The sequence below is a fragment of the Hylobates moloch genome, unplaced genomic scaffold, assembly GCF_009828535.3.
Source record: "Hylobates moloch isolate HMO894 unplaced genomic scaffold, HMol_V3 SCAFFOLD_22, whole genome shotgun sequence".
NCBI lineage: Eukaryota > Metazoa > Chordata > Mammalia > Primates > Hylobatidae > Hylobates > Hylobates moloch.
The window spans coordinates 2,371,958-2,392,266 of NW_026652297.1; the positions used below are offsets into that span (position 1 = coordinate 2,371,958).

The 20,309-nt window shown below is 47.9% G+C and overlaps 1 protein-coding gene across 5 annotated transcripts in view; it reads left to right on the forward strand.

Annotated features, from left to right (window-relative positions):
- Nucleotides 1-20,309, forward strand: part of FMNL3 (formin like 3) — a 65,754-nt gene that overhangs the window by 28,452 nt on the left and 16,993 nt on the right. For all 5 annotated transcript variants that reach the window (XM_032143911.2, XM_032143909.2, XM_032143910.2 and 2 more), the window contains exons 2-5: nucleotides 13,194-13,277; nucleotides 15,535-15,615; nucleotides 15,834-15,910; nucleotides 19,677-19,760. In XM_032143911.2, coding sequence (XP_031999802.1) covers nucleotides 13,194-13,277; nucleotides 15,535-15,615; nucleotides 15,834-15,910; nucleotides 19,677-19,760 — 326 coding nt within the window. The remainder of the gene's footprint in view (nucleotides 1-13,193; nucleotides 13,278-15,534; nucleotides 15,616-15,833; nucleotides 15,911-19,676; nucleotides 19,761-20,309) is intronic.

Consider the following 20,309-nt stretch of genomic DNA (forward strand, 5'->3'; position numbering starts at 1 on the left):
GTCATTCCAGTTACCACTTATAGAGTCTTTTTCTTGTGCCAGGCACTGTGCAAAATCCCTTTTACTCATTTTTAAGAGGCAGATATTATCCATATTTTGTAGATTAAGACACTGAAGTTCAAAGAAGTTTCATAACTTTCCCTGGTTGGGCACAGTGGGTCACACTTGTAATTCTAGCACTTTGGGAGGCCAAGGTGGGAAGATTGCTTGAGGTCCTTAGGAGTTCAAGATCAGCCTGGGAAACATAACGAGGCCCTGTCTCTACAAAAAAAAAAAAAAATTAGCCAAGCGTGGTGGCACATGCCTGTAGTCCTAGCTACTTGGAGGCTAAGATGGGAAGATCACTTGAGCCCATGAGTTTGGGGCTGCAGGGACCCATGATCGTACCACTGCACTCCAGCCTGGGCAGCAGAGCGAGAACTTTCTGACTGTCTCGTGAAAAGTAACAGGATTCAAATCCAGTCATCCCTGATTCCAAAGCCTGTGCTGTACTGGAGAGTTTAAAATGCTACTCAGGCAGGGCACGGTGGCTCACGCTTGTAATCCCAGCATTTTGGGAGGCCGAGGCGGGTGGATCACGAGGTCAGGAGATCGAGACCACAGTGAAACTTCGTCTCTACTAAAAATACAAAAAATTAGCCAGGCGTGGTGGCGGGCGCCTGTAGTCCCAGCTACTCGGAGAGGCTGAGGCAGGAGAATGGCGTGAACCCGGGAGGCAGAGCTTGCAGTGAGCCGAGATCGCGCCACTGCACTCCAGCCTGGGCGACAGAGCGAGACTCTGTCTCAAAAAATAAATAAATAAAATGAAATGCTACTCAGATGTAAGGATTTGTCACCAGGTTGTGTCCAAGAGGACAGTTTCCTTGTGTCTGTGCTGTGCAAAGTCTCTTACTCTGTGAAGCCTTGAATTTCAGATGTTCAGCACACATACTTGATTCAGCTGGTTTCACTCAGTTGTGCAGAATAGGGAAGCATTGTGTAATGATCAACCAAAGCCAGTCAGATAAATCAAGTTGGACCTTCTCAAGTTAGAAAAAGAGATTTGTTTTCTTTGTAAGGAGATGGGCGAACATGGTAGAAAAGCCTGTATGTTGGGGCCACACGTCTGGGTTTGAATTTGGATCCTGCTACTTTCTGTGTAACCTTGAGCCAGTTGGTCTCAGATTCTTAATTCCCTCATCAGTTAAACAGGTATAATATTTACCTCCAGTGGTTATTGAGAATAGTAAGTGAGAGAATGTGAGAAAAGTGCCTGGCATATAAGAGATGAGCAGTAATGTTTTTCATCCCTGTTCCTTGAGTGAATATAACACTTAGGACATCAGACATTTCAAGAAGCAGAGAAGATTTGGGTCGTGGGGAGGGAACTCTCAAAAGGCTAAGTCTAAAAGAGGTGTTTTTTCCTAGCTATACAATCAAACGAGATGTAAAAAAGCTGGAACAATTCAAAAATAGCATTGGGCTGTGGGTAGCCTAGGCCTCTATGCCAAGTTCTAGCCTTCAAAGCGTGAGAGGGGACAACATTGGGAGGACAGCTCATGGATCTAGAGCAGACTGAGGTTATTATGATTCCTCCCAAAAGAGGATAGAAGCACTGAGGTGCTGAGGATGTACCTCCGTTTGAAAGCAAGGAGAGGCAGGACTTGTAGAGCCTCTCCCTGGCTGATACAACTTGTGACAGATGTGTGCCTGTGCCAGACCTCAGTTTATCTTTCTGTAAAGCAGGGGTCATGCCTCTCTCACATGTGTCTGGAAGTAGGAAGGGATTCATTAAGTTTTATGGCTTTATAATAAGCTCTTAGATGTGTCACGAGACTCCTGGAAAGCTAGAGCTGGGCCCTAGGCCAGTGTACTGGGTGCTGCCCCCCAAAATGGCCTCTGCTGTCTCTTTGGGCAGCCCAGAGTATCTATTAAGCTTTTCCTGTGTGCCAGGCATACTTGTCTAGGAACAAGTGTATTCAAGGCAAAGTCCTCAAGGAGCTTATAGTCTAGTTCAGGAAATAATATAAAATGTGAAAAATGAATAACAATAAGAGAGAGAAGTGACTTTTCCATGAAATCTTGTAATTGAAGGGTCTAGCATCATCCTGGCCCAGAGTAGATGTTTATAAGCTTCAGGTTCCCCCTTCTTTGTAAATACAAGAGTTATCGCAAGGCAAAACAGGTCCCCCAGTTGGCACAGTGCATGGTACATAGAAGACATGAATGTTACTGGGTGTGGTGGCTTATGCCTGTAATCCCAACATTTGGGAAGTCAAAGTGGGTGGATTGTGTGAGCCTGGGAGCTCGAGACCAGCCTGGGCAACGTGGTGAAACCCATCTCTACCAAAAAAAAATTTACCCAGGCATGATGGTGTGTGCCTGCAGTCCCAGCTACTGGGAAAGCTGAGGTGGGAAGATCACCTGAGCCCAAGAGGTCGAGGTTGCAGTGAGCTGAGATCTTGCCACTGCACTCCAGCCTGGGTGATGGAGTGAGACTCTGTCTCAAGAAAAAAAAAAAAAAAAAAAAAAAAATCTCAGACTTTGGGGTCAGACCTGGGTTCAAATCCCAGCTCCACCGTATGCTTGCTTTGTGATGTGGGGCAAGTTCCATGGCCTTTCCAAGCCTTCGTTTCCTTGCTTGTAAAATAGGGATAATGATAGTCCCTACTTCATAGGACTTTATATCATTGTTTTGAGAATTAGATGAGATAATTCATATAGAGTGCTTATCACAGTTCTGTCAATAAATGTTAGCTTTTTTCATTATTACTGTTTTCATTTTAGTAGTGTTATTATTGTTATTATCCTACTTATGCCACCTACTTACTTAGCTCATCACATCCTTTATCACCCAACTTTTCTGCCTGCTGTAATTTCCTTATACATACTTTCATGCCTTTGTAGTAAATCACTTACAGACTCCTGGATTTGTAATGGTGTTTTGTGTTGCCAGTATTTGCAAATACTGTCTCTTTGCCTAGAATATCACCATCTTCCCTTCTGCTCTTGCCTTTGCCCGATTCCTTCCCGCTTGATGTTTAATTCCAGGTGGGGCACTGTGGCTCATGCCTGTAATCTTAAAACTTTGGGAGGCCGAGGTGGGTGGATCACTTGAGTCCAGGAGTTCGAGACCAGCCTGGCCAACGTGGCAAAACCCTGTCTCTACTAAAAATACAAAAATTAACCAGATGTGGTGATGAGTACCTGTAGTCTTAGCTACTTGAGGGGCTGAGGCAGGAGGATCGCTTGAACCTGGGAGGTCGAGGCTGCAGTGAGCCAAGATTGTGCCACTGCACTTCAGCCTGGATGACAAAGTGAGACCCTGTCTCAAAATAAAAATAAAAATAATGCCAGGTGTGGTGGCTCATGCCTGTAATCCCAGCACTTTGGGAGGCCGAGGTAGGTGGATCACGAGGTCAGGAGTTTGAGACCAGCCTGGCCAATGTAGTGAAACCCCGTCTCTATTAAAAATACAAAAATTAGCTGGGCATGGTGGTGCACGCCTGTAGTCCCAGCTCCCCGGGAGGCTGAGGCAGGACAATCACTTGAATCCGGGAGGCAGAGGTTGTGGTGAACCGAGATCACACCACTGCACTCCAGCGTGGGCAACAGAGTGAGACTCCGTCTCAAAAAAAAATAAAATAAAGTAGGCTGGGCACGGTGGCTCACCCCTGTAATCCCAGCACTTTGGGAGGCCGAGGCAGGCAGATCACGAAGTCAGGAGATTGAGACCATCCTGGCTAACACAGTGAAACCCCTTCCCTGCTAAAAATACAAAAAAATTAGCCAGGTATGATGGGGGTGCCTGTGGTCCCAGCTACTTGGGAGGCTGAGGCAGGAGAATGGCTTGAACCTGGGAGGCAGAGCTTGCGGAGAGCCGAGATCGCGCCACTGCCCTCTAGCCTGGGCAACAGAGCGAGACTCCATCTCAAAAATAATAAAATAAATCCTGTGACATTTCTTTCAGGAAGCCTTACGCCTTACTTGACTCCACAGTCTAATTAGATATTACCTCCTTGGGATCCCACAGTACTGTATGTGCCTCTTTCACAGCAATGCTGTCTATACTGACCCCTGATTTACATGTATACCTTTCCTCAGGATATGAACTTTCTGAATGTAGTGACCATACCCTATTTATTTTGATATTGCCAAATTCTAGCTTGTGCTTGGCATAGAGTTGTTTCCCAGCTAAATGTTGAATAAAAAACCAAACTGAAAAAACATAGGTAGCATTATGTGTAATATTTACTATATACGTTCTGATTTAAATGCTTTACATATATTAACTTATTTAATCATCATAGCAACACTATGGGGTAAGTACTATTATTCCTGCCTCCATTTTACAGGTGAGGAAACTGAGGCTTGCAGAGATTAAATAACTCTCCCAAAGCCACACAGCTAGTAAGTGGTGGAGCTAGGATTCAAACCCAGGCAGTGTGGCTTCACAGTTAGTGCTTTAACCACTACATTGTATGTGTGCCTCTAGGAATGTCACTGAGATTTATGATAAATATATATATTGATTGTCCAAGAAAAGGTGAAGAAACATTAACCATAAGTCACAATTCCACGAACACATTTAAAAGTAATTAGTAAATGTGTGGAGACACTGTTAGGGGAGTGGATGTTACTACTGTCATTTATGAAGGATTTGCTAGAGATGGTAGATTTCACCTGTTGTGAATTGGAGAAGGAGCATGGCTGGCAATTCGAAAGGAGTTCATCTCTCTGGGGTACAATGGAGTAGAAAACTTAGGGACAGAAGGAATATATGAATGGAGAAATTCGATTTGCCCAATCTTTATTGCTCACCTATTATAGTGCTAAACAAGCTGATGGTGATTCCTGTGCTCAGAAGCCTGTGTTCTAGCAGGTTATAAGAAGATGAGTCTGGTTAAAGAGAAGAGCAGGGAAGTGGCTTAGATTATGGCATAAACTGAAGTTGAAACTCAGAATGAAAAGTAGGAGTTTGCTGAGGGGAAAGCAATATATAAAGTGATTTGGGCTATAGCACATAAGACAGATTATAGATAAGAGAACTCAGAAGTAGTAAGGACAGTGGTAAAAAGTTAAAGGATGCTCCCTTTCCCCAGTTAGCCAGGAGACTGAATAAGGGACTTGGTGGTAGGAGTGGTAGGAGCAGGATCAATCACTTATTTATTAAGCACCTGCACATGACTCAAAGAAGAATAAGACACGGCCCCTACCCTTAAGGAGTTTGTGTTCTTTCTAGTTGTGAATAGAGAAAACATATGCAAAAAAAAAAAAAAAACCCCACTATGAAACATTCAATTTGTGCTAAAGGTCCATGGTATCAGTGGCCTGGTATTTTCTCTCTTGTTATTTCATCCATGTGGATTTCATTTCCAAGGTCACTTCATGGTCTAAAATAGTTGTTGAAGGTTCGTCCACTGTCTGTATTCCAACTAGCTAGAAGCAGAAAGGAGAAAAGAGGGTTATATTCCCTCCCTTTAATGACATTTCTCAGAAGTTGTGCACACGACTTCTGTTTACATCCCACATGATCACATAGCCATACCTAAATGCAAGGGAAGCTGAGAAGTATATTAATTCTAGGCTGTCAGGTGTCCAACTCAGCATTGGAGGTTCACTACTAAGGAAGAAGAGGAGAAGAGGTTGGGGGATAACAGGCAGGTCTCTGCCATTTTATTCTTTAAATGTGATTATGCTTGGAGCTCAAGAGAGGGGCTGATTATTTTAGGTTGGGTAGTCATAGAGCTGCTGGATTTTAAGTCAGGTAGTAAGTAGTAGGTAGGGAGTCAGAAGATTGGGGAAACATCAACCACAAGCAAATCCTAGGGTTAAGGAATGGGAAGAGTGGCTGTCCCAGGAGAGAGAGATTCCATAGAGTGGGAGAGGATGAGGCTGGTCAGAGAAGCTGGGGCCAGCCTGGAGAGAATCTTACCTCAGAAGCTCTTACTGTAAGATACTAAGAGCAATAGGCCAAGGAGCTCAGGTTTTCTCATATAAATGATAAAGAGTCAAGAAAGATTTCTGAACCAAGGAGAAACATGATTTATCTTATGTGCTTGGAAGTTTGAAAGTTTCATTCATGTGCAGGATGGCAGGGAGGAAAGTATTGGAAGTAGGGATGCCAGCTAGAAGCTTATCACAGAGGGCGGCAAGTGAACAATAACGGCCCACCCAGGTGATGACAGTGGGAATGGAAGGGCAAGTATAGATGAGAGATCTTGGGAGGGAGACTCACTGGGCCTGTTGGTATGAGGAGGGAGGGAGATGTGACCCCAGAAATATTGTGTCCTCTGAGAAGTAGCACTGCCCATTGGGCTCCCCAGGTGGGAGGACAGAAGCTCATGAAGAGAGGGAGGTCGTTGGTTGGCTGCAGGGAGAATGCGAGGCTCGGCCCCAAGACTCCTTGGCTTTGGAAAATAAGCTGCCCCCAGCAGAATACTTTCCATTCTGCGTAACTGGGGAGTGTGTGGGTCTGGCTAACCACAAGGAGGGGCCGAGGAGCCAATAGACAGATCAAGTTGCTGTGGCAGTAGCTTTTTACTAGGGCCTGGGTGCTCAGTTGGGAAGCGCTGACAGAAGCTCCTATTGGAGATTGTGTGTTTTTTGACTGGACAGGCCAGAAAGGGTGGCCTTAATCAGGGTTTGGGGACCTCAGGGTTACCTGCAGGTTATCTGATGTCAGGTATGAGGCCAACAGTGTGGCAGAGGAAAGAGTTTGAGGCTTTACCAACTTTGGGGACATGGCCAATTTCCTTTGCCTTCTCAGGATCCAGTGGAGGAATTCTCTAGGATGAAGAAGAGGCCCCGGGGGTGTAATTGTATTTAGAAAAAGCTATCTCTTTGTTTGAATGATGCTGGCCTTTTAGGACCTCTCCTTCATCCGACTTCCCTAGTGTGAACTGCAGAGCTCAACCAGAGACATCTGGTGAATCCATTTCTTTTTCTTCCAGGCTGCTCAGGGACTTGGCCCGTAACTGCTCAGCAAGTCATTTCTGGTTACAAGAGTCCTCAGTGACCACAAAAGCACGTTCTCCAGACATGGTTCCGAGCCTGTGAGAGCTGGCTTTTCCCTGGCAGCTCATCACCAGAGTGGTAGTTTCAATTAAACAAAAACAGCAAGCCAGATCTACGATACTACAGACACTTAAGGAGCACCCACTTTTCTTATGCCTTTTGTCATGTGGTACCTAAGCAATTTGCTCAGATGTCTAACAGGGCAGCTGGGGCCTAGAGAAAGCTGTGTGTGGCTAGACTTGTACTCACATGCTTCTGTGTGTGGGGTCACATAAGGAAGGAGATGAGCAGTAATGGGGAGCTGCCCTGGGGAGGCTGTAGAGTTTGGCAGGACCAGGGCTGGAGGCCTGGAGTCCAGGGAGGTAACTGCTGCCTTCCACCCTTTGTATTCTTGAGTGCTTTGATGTGGTGGTGGGGTGGTACAGCTGAAGTGTTTGCCCCTACTCTGTTGAGGCAGGGCAGGGGGTTGCCTCTCCTTCTAGCCAAGTGTCATTGACTGTTCTGTGATTTCCTTTCTGCCACAGGATATGAATCTTTGCCCAGAACCTTTCATAGTTGACTCAGCCCATTTCAGGCTGTCTGTCTCAAGTTATCTTCTCCAAACCCAAGCTCTGGAGAGGAGGATGGGAGGGAGTCAAAGCAAGGAGAGCAGTCTTGAGCTTTGTCTCCCCAGGTTGGCAGCGAAGCCAGGCTTGGCCTTGGTCTGTAAGAGCTGCAGTGAGATCTGACCATCCATCTGTTCCATTTCCTCCCCTGTGCTACCCCAGCCAGTCACAAGGCTGGGGAAAAGTGTGGGTGTTTGGAGGGGCTGCCGTACTTCCCATGTCTGGACCTTTTAAAATTTTAGCTCTTGGGCCTTTGATCAAACTCTCTGATTTTTTTTGATTCCCTTTTACAAAGGATTGCAGTTTTGAGGGGAGTTAGAAGGAGCTGTGCTGGAACAATGAGATAAACAAACAGTGACGTGGAGGCGGCGGCGGCAGCAGTGTAGGCAATGGGCTGGGCCGGCTGGCCTGCCGTCTGGGCGGGCTGGGTGGAGGAGGACTCCCGCCCTGCACACTGGCCAGCTGGCTTGTGTTAAAGTGCCGGCTGAAAATAACTCTCATTGTCTAGGAGCTGCTACTGCAGCAGGACTGGCTGTGGCCGCCAAGGGGCCAAGGCAGCAGGAGCTGGTACCTCCCACCTCCTTGGGCTCTTGCCCTTTGGGAGCAGGGCCCAACTGGCCACAGCTGTGCCTACTGCCCACCAGTAGAGACATGTGGAGGCCGTTCCTTACACTCTGTCCTTTTGGCGGCTAGTAATGGGCCTTTGTGCCTTGTGTTGCCCGCTTTGCCATTGGCTTGGGGCAGATCTGTTGGTTTATGAGGGGGATCCTAGTGGGAACATGGGAACATGGGGTGGGAACACCGTGTTACAGCTCCTCCCTTCAGCAGTCTTCTGGATTCCCAAATTTTGTGTCCTCTTGCCACTTTCCATCTTTGCTCATCTGCTCAATGAGCTGATCTGTGGATGCCACGGAGGACTTGGACCTGTGGTCAGGGGCTCAGCAGCACGTTGAGAAGTGTGTGGTGCCCAGGACAGCACTCATTTAATCTGTGGGGCAGTTCTAGATTCAGTTTCTCAGGACTCCCCATCCCCATGGGCTGAGTGTGGGGGCTGAGGCTACCACACTTGGGAGAAGACAGCCATAGGAAACCTGGTGGGAGGTGATTCAAGAGGGAAAACATTAATAAAACTACCTCTCACTTTCTGTATTTGCTCAAAACAAACATCCCCTACTGGAGCTTCCCTAAAGCCTCCAGTTTCTTTCCCAGGAACGTTACAAGTGTCTCTCTCCCTGTCTGTCGAAGCTATGCCATTTTGGTCTCTGTTCCTAAGATTTATCATGATAGGGACCAACAAAAACAGCTGGGAATTTTTGGTGGTTCCTATTTCTGTTTTTTGGGTTTTCCCCAGGCCTGGCTCAAGAAGACTGTCAGAGTAGGAGCAAGTCCCAGAGCAGAGCTCACAGCTTTGAAGGAAACTCCAAACCCTACCGGCATTTCCCTTCCCCTGCAGTGGGAAGGAAACAAGGAGGGGCTCATTGGGCTGGGAGTACAGAGTGGGAAAGGGAAGGTAACCTCTGCCACCAGAGCTACCTCCCTCCTTGGCTTGACTGGGGCTGTCAGGGGTCAGGTGGAGAGTTAGGAAACCTTGCTGGAGGGACTGGGCCCTTGCTCACATGCACCCCATTGTGCAGGGAGATTTGCCTGGCCTCAAACTGGCAAACAGAGCAGGCTTGCTGGAGAAGCACCAGCTCTATGCCTTTCGGCTTCTTCCCATTATAGGTTTTTATTATTAGACATTTTTCTGGTTCCCTGTGATTTAGGAATCAGTCCCAGAGTTGCTTTCAGTTTGAGTTCATCTTCCCTTTTCCTCACATCTCCTATTGTGACTGTTTTGGCTGTGACTTACCTCCCTTACTTCTTCCTTGGAGTCTCCTGCCATGTCCCCCACCCCTCAAGATAGTGATACTAAAATTGGCGCCTAGTCTTAGAGGAAGTCAGAGCAGGATCAGTGAAGGGATAATGGATTGCTCTATAGTCAGAGTGTTGAGAAGCAATTGCTGAAGGTGGGATGGAGGCAGAGAGAGAGAGACAGCCTAGAAGCAAGAGGGCAGGTCCCTCGGACATCAGAACATTACACAAGATTTTCAGGAGGAAGTGGGCGGTGGGGGGGGACTGTGTTGAACACCCACAGTGTTCCAGACACATACAGACATAAAATATCTATCATTTAATCCTCAGTTAAAGCCCTGTGAAGTAGTGAGATTATCTCCAGTTTATGGATGCGTTCACCAAGGCTCCATAACTCTGAAGAGCCCAAAGTTGATCTTGGGCCCTCTGACTTCACCCACATTTAGTGCCCTCTCCTTTCCAAGACAGCCACTGCCTCCTTTCTGCTCAGCAAGGGTCTCAATGAGGAGTTAGCAAGAACTTAGCCCAGCTTCTGCCTTCTGGGAGCCTGCAGTCTCTCTGGAACCACCGAAGAAAAAATGTCAAGGAAACAAACTTTTGACTGAGACCGGAACTGTGTCAAGTTTCCTCCTTTTCTGTCCCCGGAACTCAGGAAGTTATCATTCCTAAGGGCAGAGTGGCTGTCTTAGGACATTGGAGCCCTGCCAGACTCACACACATTATCAAGTGGAGGCAAAAGCCCTGATGCCCTTGTCTAGCAGGAAGAGAACTGTCCGGGCCAGGCTCTGGTTTATGCCCCCTTGGCAGGTGGCTCCCACTGGCAGCCAGTGACCCGTTTCTTCTGAGAATGCTGGAGCTTGGGGGAATTCCCCTTACCCACTTCCTTCCCTATCACCCTTCAGCCCAGAAGAAGCAGGGAAGTCTGAGACCACTGTCAAGAAAGTGCCACCCAAAGCTCTAGACAGGAGGATGTGGCTGTGGTCAGACCTACTTCATGCCTCTACCACCCATTTCCATACTTTGGGATCGTACCTTCCTGGGGATCTAGAGTTTGACCAGGTCCCTGCTGTGCCTCTTCCATACTCTTAGGCTAGGACTCCCCAAGGGGGTGACTTTGCCCAGTTTTTCAAACCGAGGGGACCAAGTGTTTCCTCATCAGTTCACCTGGTGGAGAAGTGTGAGCCACAGCAGCTGACGGTGGCTGAGGGAGGAAGTTGGCATAGACAGGATGCGATGTCTGCCACAGCAGTGACAGGCTGCCCCCTCCTCCATTCCAGCAGCTTTCTTCCAGGGGAGACAACAGAAAACTATTTTCATGGCACAGACTTGGGAGAAATGGTCAGATGTCAGCAATGTGTTTAGGATATGCACAGAGCTAGGACCAGTCCTGAGGACTGTTTCTGCTCAGTTCTGTCTTGAGTTCATCTGGCAGCAGCCTGGCCCCAGTTAGACTGAGTTAGGAGGTCTACTCTGGGTTGACCTTTGAGTCCTTGTTTTGTTGAGGCCTCTTGCTCCTGTCCTGCTGTCCACACGGGTATGCTGAGATTGGCCCTTAACAAAGTAGTTTCAGAGAGAACATTCCAGGCTTGTGTCTGACCTGTGAAGAGGACTCAGCCTCACTTTCTTGTGGAAGTTCAGGCAGATGCATAGTGCAGCAGGAACCATGGGGAGAGCTGTGATGTGGGGCTTTCTTCCCCTTCTTTGTTTCTCTCACCTGCCCCACTTCTTTGGTCCTAAATTCTTCCATGTATAAATTCCAACCGAAGACTTCAACCCTACTTCCTTTTTGAGCTATAGTGACCTCGTTTCCAGCCAGTAGCTGGGCTTGTAGCTCAGACCTGGGACCTCTTACACATAGGTTTATTATCACCTTACTGCCCCCACTAGATGCATGTTGGGAGCTGGAGATGGTAAAAATAGACACAGCACTTTAGGGGCTAGATGAGTATACAGCTGGTTTAGGGGTATATCTGAGTTATGTATATAATAAATAGATAATATGACAGAATAAATGTTTAGGGATTTTCTTTTGGTTCCATCGAAAGTTAGAGGACCTCCTTCTAGGATTTGTTTGCCTCTTCTGGAATAATGCAAGGCCTATGTGACTCCTCAGGGACCCTGGATGCACACAGTTCGTGTCCCCAGGGATGAGGATGCCAAGAATTGGGCAGAGATAAATGAAGTGGTCATGCTTGGGTTACCAGGGAGTTAGAGCTGAACTTGGACAGTAGCTAAAGGAGAGAAAGATGAGAGGCAGCCTTCTAGGTGGCTGGCACTATGCTTGGGAAGAAGCTGAATTTGTGGGAAGTCACATGGGTGATCATGCAGCTGTGACACTTCAGGTAGGGGATCATATTTGATTCAAGATTACAAGGGAGCAGGTACAGTGGTCTGATTAAAGTGTCAGACTGCCTTTATTCTTTTTTGTTTGTGTGTTTTGTTTAATTTTGTTGAGATGGAATCTTTCTGTGTTGCCCAGGCTGGATGGAGTACAGTGGCATGATCTTGGCTCACTGCAACCTCCACCTCCCAGGTTCAAGCAATTCTTGTGCCTTGGCAACCCGAGTAGCTGGGACTACAGGTGTGTGCTACTGCACCCAGCTAATTTTCGAATTTTTGGTAGAGATGGGATTTTGCTATGTTGGCCAGGTTGGTCTTGAACACCTGGCCTCAAGTGATCTGCCCACCTCAGCCTCCCAAAGTGCTGGGATTACAGGTGTGAGCTACTGCATCTGGCCCAGACTGCCTTTAGAGGTAAGGGCTGTGACCTGGAACAAAGACAGCCAGACTGATGAGAAGAAAGGTTTGGCTGAATGGGGATAAAAGTAGGGAATGTAGCCTCCTAGCATGGGTAGGGCTAGTCCATGGATGAAGTCCTTAGACTTCACTCACTCATTCTCTCGTACCTTATTCAGTCACCAAACAGTGGTGAACAAAATTAAATGATTCCTGGGCTGTCCTTCAAATAGCCTATATTAGAGTGGCTTGCCAAGGGGTTAGGGTGCTTTGCTGTATCTTAATTAATTGGGAGGTGTTTCATAAGTAATTTGCTACTAACAATTAAAGTCTGGTACTTTTGTGAATTTTTGCCTAAAATTTTTTTCTAAAAAAATTTAAGCAGTTATCTTCATGCTAATGTTCTTCTCATTCACTTGTATGCTGATATGGGCAAGAGGGTCACAGTTAAAGCGTCTACATAGGTTGTGGGTGGCTCAGGATTCGCCCATGGGAGTGGATGTTGTACGCAAGTTGCCCGTCTCTCAGGTTATGGGGGAAAAGCAAACTAAAAAAAATTGCTGCTTTAACCTGGTGGGTTTTCAAATTTTTTGACCCATCTCATGTTCCCATCACATTTTATGGTATGATGTATGTATATGACATATTTGTGTATATACTTAAAATATAAAAGAAACTAAAGCTTCACAAAACATTATTTATACTTCCTACTTGCAATGAATTCTGGTATCTTCTATCCTATTTTAATCTGCTCGTTTTCATTTAAAATGAGTTAATTTTGACTCATTAAATTGATTCTACTACCAGTGGTTTGGAAAACATTGCTCAACCAAACATGAAGGGGAGGCTGGAGGACTGTTCCACCTTTCCAAGCCTGTCTTATCAGCGATGGAGTGTCAGGGTGAAGTCTGAGGGCCCAGTAGCAGAAAGGTGTGGGCAGTCTAGTCTTTCTCTTTTCCAGATGAGGGGAGGTTTCAGCCTTGTTGACTCAGGTTCTCTCCTCAGAGCTCCATGAACCTGCCTCCAGACAAGGCCCGGCTCCTGCGGCAGTATGACAATGAGAAGAAATGGGATCTGATCTGTGACCAGGTATGGGGTTTGGGAAAGAGGAGGGAGGTGGGGAGTTGTGTCTTGGGCTGGCTAAGGCTGTGGGGCCGAAGGCATTGAGTGCAGCTCTGGGTTCCTTGAGGAACCCTGGCCTAAGCTTGGCCTCATCTGTGTTCACTTGCTTTTCCAAGAGGATTCTCATAACAGAGACAGAGCTGGCAGGCCAAGTTCCCCTCTAGCTCCCACAAAGAGCTGTCTTGGTTTCTTCCAATGGGCAATAGTATAAGGGGGTTTGTGTAGATCAGGAGTATAGGATTGGCTGTGCAGGTTCAGGGCTATGCCGGGCAGGGTGCTCAAAGGACTGTTGATCTCTCATTCTGTCTTAGCCCTGGCAAGTAGCAGGGTCTTTCTCATTATCTCAGGGCCTCTAGGAATGAGAAGCCCCAGACTCTAGTCTTTTGTTCCCAAATCTCAGAAGAGTCAAGGTCTGGAAACTCTCCCTGCATGAACAGTGTTGAGAGCTGGAAGAGAATAGAAATCATTACTTTGCTGAGAGTTGAGAGTCTTCTAACACATATGACCTGGCTCTTTCCCTTGCATACATTTGAAGATCATGAGTCACGAGTCTGTGAACTCAGACAGGCCTGTATGCAGGGCTGGGAGAGTTGGCTTTTACCTTTTTACATCTTGGTAGAGATGGAAGTATCTGGCAGTGTGGGTAGTGTGTTTACCCAGCACTTTGCCACGTACAATTTTATTATTTATGTTCAGGCTCTGGGTGAGATAATAATAGGTAACATTTATTGAGTGCTTGTTATGGACCAAGTACTCAACACACTGAAGTATCTCATTTAATCATTACAGAACCCTCTCAGGAAGGCAGTGTTGGCATTTTATAGATGAAGAACCCAAGGCTCAGTAACTTGCCTAATGCTAGTAGGTGATGAAGCCAGGGCTGAGCTCAGGCAAGCAGATGCTAAGTCTGTGTTAACTGTTCTGTTCCACTGCCTCTCCAGGTCATGCTGCTTGACATAAGCTAGGAGTATGCTTCAGAGATTTTAGTCCAAGTCCCTTCTCCACCAAAGGTCCATATCCTTGTGTTCTGCATTAAGAAGAGTTGGTTAGCACCTGCTTGGGGTTTGGAGAACAGTAACCCTTTGATATTGAGGTTCTTTAATTGATCCTCAGTCTTTCCTAGGTCAGATAATTTCAGCTGTTCCTCACACCTTTCGTTTTTTTCTTCGATTTGTTTTTAGATCCTATTCTCTAACATTATATCATTCTCCTGGACATTTTTCAGCCCCTCCACCCACCAGCTCTTCAGGTATCTTGGTGGTGGCAGCTCTAATAGGACCAGAATGCTAAGGGGTACTCCCTGAGTTTCTTTTTGGGTCAGATAAAGGGTTGGGCTAAAGTAGGGCATGGTCCCAGGTCCTATGTAGAAGGGAATTGAGGGATGACCTTGCTGAATGCAGCCTTCAGTATTTGAGGTTGCTTTGGATTGCTGGAGTCTGGGCAAGGAGCAGTGTTTGCAGCCCTGAGCTGTGTCAGCTCAGCAAAACCATTCCAGTCCCAACTGCAGAGTTCATTGCTGAGAAAGTTGGATTCTACAAGGCCAAGCTCCTCTCCCCTTGGCCTTCCTAACCCATATCCATTAGTTGGCCAGGCAGTGAACAGCATTTCCCAATCATATCTTTTTTTAATTTTTTTTCTTAGAGAGGGATCACACTCTGTTGCCCAGGCTGGAGTGCAATGGCATGATCATATCTTACTGTAGCCTCAAACTCCTGGGCTCAAGGGATCCTCCCACCTCAGCCTAAGTAGCCAGGGCTACAGGCGTGTGGTAGCCACCATGCCTGGCTAATTTTTGAAGTTTTTTTTGTAGAGACAGAGTCTTTATGTTATCCAGACTATTCTCAAACTCCTGGCCTCAAGCAGTCCTCCTGCCTCGGCCTCCCAAGCCCAATCGATTATGTCTTTATTTTGGGTGCTGTTCACAACTCTGTAATCCCAACATCTTTGTAGCAAGCAGCACACTTTTAGAATACTTGTTGACATAGAAAAACGTTTTAGGCTCAGGGAGCACTAATTGGAGGAGGAGGAGATGGCAACAGATGGGGACACCTGGGGATAAGTCAAGGAAGGGAACCTCAAGTTTAGGTAATGTCTAGAGCCAGGTGACAACTTGGAGAGGCTGAGCCCCCCTCACACTGAACACTGTGAGTGCTCCTCTTCCTCAGCGCCCTCCTCAGGTCTCTGGTTGTCTTTGTGGACACGCAGATGCATGTTTCCCTTACAGGAGCGATTCCAGGTGAAGAACCCTCCCCACACTTACATTCAGAAACTCCAGAGCTTCTTGGACCCCAGTGTAACTCGGAAGGTGAAGTATGAGGCAGAGAGTCCCCGTCTTGCCAGCCTTTATAGTCCTATGGGCTTTGGGGGCAAACCCTTTAACTTGGATATTGGACATCTGTTTCTGAGCACTGGGAGTTGGATTTCAGGGTTCTGTGGCCAGGGGCCTGGAATGGCTGGCCAGTAATGGAGGGAAAGTCTGTAACTGCCCTCTTGTATTCCCCTCCTTTTCTATCCTTTTTACAGAAGTTCAGGAGGAGGGTGCAGGAGTCAACCAAAGTACTAAGGGAGCTGGAGATCTCTCTTCGCACCAACCACATTGGGTGAGTTGGATTGGCCGAGCCTCTTCACCTGGCCCCAGGCTGTTGGCTGGGCACACAGGGTCTTGTGTCCTCTGAGGATGGTGTTCCTGTTCATCTTCCCTGCCATGGGGCAGAGTTGCCCCTTGAATGGCTTCTGGCTCCCCAGAGCTTTGGACTGGTTCTTTTCTGGCTTTTCCACCCCCTCAGCTCTGCCAGCTGCTGACTAGATGTTTCTGGCAAGCCTGAGGCCTCCCCTGGGGTCCTCTGCCTGTGGCTTTGAGTGGAAGACATTCCCACAGCAGTTGAGACAAGTCTGCCTGTGGCCTGGTGCTGGGCCAAGCGAGGCCCAGAGAAGGCTGAGGGTGGGGGGAACATACTGTATCGGGTAGCCGAGACCTAATTCCCATTCAGTGACTATTTGGACTTTTTGGTGCCTGGAAGATTATTTGCTTGTTTGGGAGAAGATAATCTTAGTTCATGAGCAGAAGAAGCTTCCTTAAGCACCAGGAAAGATGTAAGGCAGTGGGGGCCAGGAGCTGAATGTTTTCTATATTCACAGACCCTGGTGCCTCCAACCCATTGATAGGGCCCTTAGGAACTGTGTGAGTCTTTTTTTTTTTTTCCAGTCCCTGAGTGGGAAACCAGGAATTGCTGAACAAGCAAAGAGCTAATGTGTGAGGTACAGTGAAAGAGGGTATTGGCCTCAGTGTTATGAAACTGTAATCAGGAAAGGTATATGCAAAGGTATATGAAAGTGAGAGAGAAAGAGAAAGTGTGTATATGTGTGCTTATGCAAAAGGACAGTGAGGGACACGTGATATAGAACTGCAGGCAGGGGTATAGACCTGATGGGAGGGCCTGGCACAAATGTCCAGTGCTTATGAGTGAGCAGTGGAGGCCCGGGTGGGGTGGGGTGCCCAGGCTTCCTGACAGTGGGGTAGGGACAGCCAAATGACATCATCAGCCTTTCCCCTCGTGTCGTAGCAGCAGCCCTCATCCGCCCCCAGGGCAAGCCTTCCCAGGGTTCTTCAGAGGGAGGGGACACCTGTGTGTAGCCAGCTGTAGCAGCAATCACAAGGGAAACAGCACAGGAGAGAACAGGAAAGGGATGGTTCCGGGCCTCAGTAACTGTGCTCTGGTGGCCAGAGTATGGCTTCTGTACCTCATCTGTGAATCAGACATTGAAAGCCAAGCCACTGAGAAAGGTGTGGCCAAGCTCTTCCTTTGTTTGGTCAGTCCTTCACTGACTGAAGGACAAAGTGGCAGGGGCTGCTTAGTACCCCTGTGTGTGAGGGCAAGAAGGACACCGATGGCAACCCTGAGTGCTGCTTGCCACCCTGAGCCCCCTACCACTCCGCATTCCTCCATAGGTCCCTTTTGTCCCTCTCAGCCCTTCTGTCTTCTTTTTGTTTGTTTGTTTTTTAAGACAGAGTCTTGCTCTGTTGCCCAGGATGAAATACAGTGACATGATCATGACTCACTGCAGCCTCAACTTCCAGGGCTCAAGTGATCCTCCTATCCCAGCCTCCCAAGTAGCTGGGAGCACAGGCACACACCCATGCCTGGCCATTTTATTTTATTTATTTATTTGTATTTTGAGATGGAGTCTAGCTCTGTTGCCCAGGCGCCATCTCGGCTCACTGCAACCTCTGTCTCCCCGGCTCAAGCCATTCTGCCTCTGCCTTCCGAATAGCTGGGACTACAGCCGTGTACCACCACGCCCAGCTAATTTTTGTATTTTTAGTAGAGACGAGGTTTCACCGTGTTGGTCAGGCTGGTCTCAAACTTATGGGCTCAAGTGATCTGCCTGTCTTGGCCTTTCAAAGTGCTGGGATTACAGACGTGAGCCACCATGCCTGGCCTGCCTGGCCATTTAAAAAAAAAAAATTTAGTAGAGACAGAGTTTAGCCTTGTTGCCTAGGCTGGTCTTGAACTCCTAGGTTCAAGTGATCCTCCTTGAGGATCCCAAAGTGGAGTCACTAGTACCCAGCCTTGTTTTCTTGATTAAGTCTTGCTGTAGTCATCTGAGGATAGGGGTGTGCTTTTATTGGCAGAAGGCCACAGAGCAGTTTATGACAGTCTCTGCTGCCTGCCCCCTCTACCTGGTGCCTGCCCCTCTGGCTGCTGGCCAGGAGCTAGGTCCAAAGCAGCGTGGTTCCCAGGCCTGGGGCCTCTTGGCAGTTGGCACACAAGTTACAGGTCCTGGACCTGGTCCTTTCTTCCCAGGGAATAGCTCAGTGCCTGGCATTTTAGGCATGCCTGCCATCTGAACTGCGGCTTCTCTGGGTAGAGTTATGTGGAAGGATCCTGGTCTTCTGGGCAGGAAGAGTTTGTCAGATTGTGGGTGCTTCAGGATGGTAGGAACCCAGGGCAAGGTGGGGAGAGGAGGATCCTGCTTTGGTCACAGCCTGCTCAGCCCCAGGGCTTGCAGAAGTTGAGTGTGCAGGAGCAGCAGATGGGAACTCAGGTTCTGGAGAGGGACAGGCTGGGAAGTGGGATTCCAGAGCCTCTCCACCTCCTCTTTCCCTGGTTTGTATTGGTTTCTGTGCCTTGCCTAAGCACCCTTTAACCTCTCCTCAAAGTGTCAAGATCCTGAAATAGCAGTATAGACTCAGACAGGAAATGAGAAGGGGGTGGGGAGCTGGAGAGCAGACAGACAGGAAACGGGAGGCCTGTTGGCCCCCAGAGAGGAAGCTAACTTCAGGCAGCTCCGGTGTCAGTCAGCTTCAGCCAGAGCCTGCTGCCAAATCTCAGCTGGGCCTGGTGTTGTAGCTCCAGAGTCTCTCTGTAGCTTGGGGTGTGGCTGGCCAACATGGCGCTGGTTTTCCAGCTATTGGGGAGAAGAGGCCCCGCAGGGCAGTTTGGGCAGAGCTTTCCTATAAAGACCTCCAGAAATTCTGAAGGAGTAGAGCACTCTAGATTAGGGTTTCATCCTGAGCATTTTATGTTTCTGCTATGGAATGAACTTGTCATATAACAGTTCCCTAGATTTGCCCTTGACTTTCCATTCCAGGAATATCTCAGCCCAAAAGGACTGAAAGCAGAAGGGAAAATAATGCCCTGGGATATGGTCCTTAGGTGCTTTGTTGTCTACCTTCCTGGCTGAGGGGGGCCCACGTACTCAGGTTCACCCTGAGTGGTCATAGACATCCTGGAGTTCCTTGAATTCCTGATCATCCCTCATGCTTTTTCGGGTTCTGCCAAAGTCAACATGACTAAATACAGAACTCCTATACATCTCTGTTTGCTCACTGCTTTCCAAAACTCCTCTCCTTAAACTTGGTAGAGAGTGTTTTGCCCCAGGATGCCTCTGTTCCAGAGCTCTCCTTGACCCTTCCTGCTGGGGTCTTGACTGAGGCTTCAGTCAAGTTGGAGACTTGCTGGCTTCGGTCAAGCACAACTCTGCACACGGGCCTGTAGTAAATGCTCTTGATGCTTCCTAGATTCTTCTAACAAACACTGAGCAAGGACATGTGGAGGAATGCAGAAAATAATTGAGCCAGGGTCTGGCCCTTAAGGAGGGAGTACCTGAGAGCTTGTTTGTCTAAAGCACCTTCACGATAAAGCAAGTGGCATTAGAAGGGCCTGAACTTTCGCCATCCCTGACTTCCCTGCCTAGGGGAAGTCCATGACCGTGGATGGGTCTGTCATGGGTTTTGATCTTCAGAATTTTCTTAGCCTGGTGCTGGGTTCCAGGAGGAGGAGGTGTTGGGTCAGAGGCATGTCACCCTCCTCATCCTTGACCCACTTTAGCAGACCCCTTCCACTGTGTTTCCTTTATCTGCAGGTGGGTGCGGGAATTTCTGAATGATGAAAACAAAGGCCTGGATGTGCTGGTGGATTACCTGTCCTTTGCCCAGTGTTCTGTCATGTGAGTACCACCCCGGGGCTAAGGTTGGGGACCAGTTGGGGGAGGACATAGTTCCATTCTACTTTGATAAGGAAGGGTGAGAGTTCAACAATGAAGATGGAAATGGGAATCCTGGACAGGAGGGAGCAGCCCAAGCAGTGGTGTGGAAGTAGGCAGGCAAGCCCGGAGATGTCTGGGGATCAGTGAAGAATGGCACTTGGCTGGAGTAGAAGATAAGATGCAGTTTGGAGAACAGGAGAGAGAGATGGAAAGGGAGCTTGGAATCAGAACCCAAGGCATCCAAATGCCAAGCTGTGAGCAATCCAGGGAAATGTCCTGGCTTCTGGTAGAGATGCCTTGGTGGGATCCATTCATCTTTGCAGAGTTGAGTCTTCCAGAAGCAACTTTGGGTTTCCAGATGTGAGAAGGTTACTCCAGGTCATTGTTGAAGAACCCAGGAACAGTGAGCATGATGACCTTTTGACCTGGATAGAAAAATGAAGTATTAAGGAGTCTTTTTCTAGCAGGCAGCGGGGCTTGGAGGCAGCCAGAAGTGAGTTAGCACAGAAA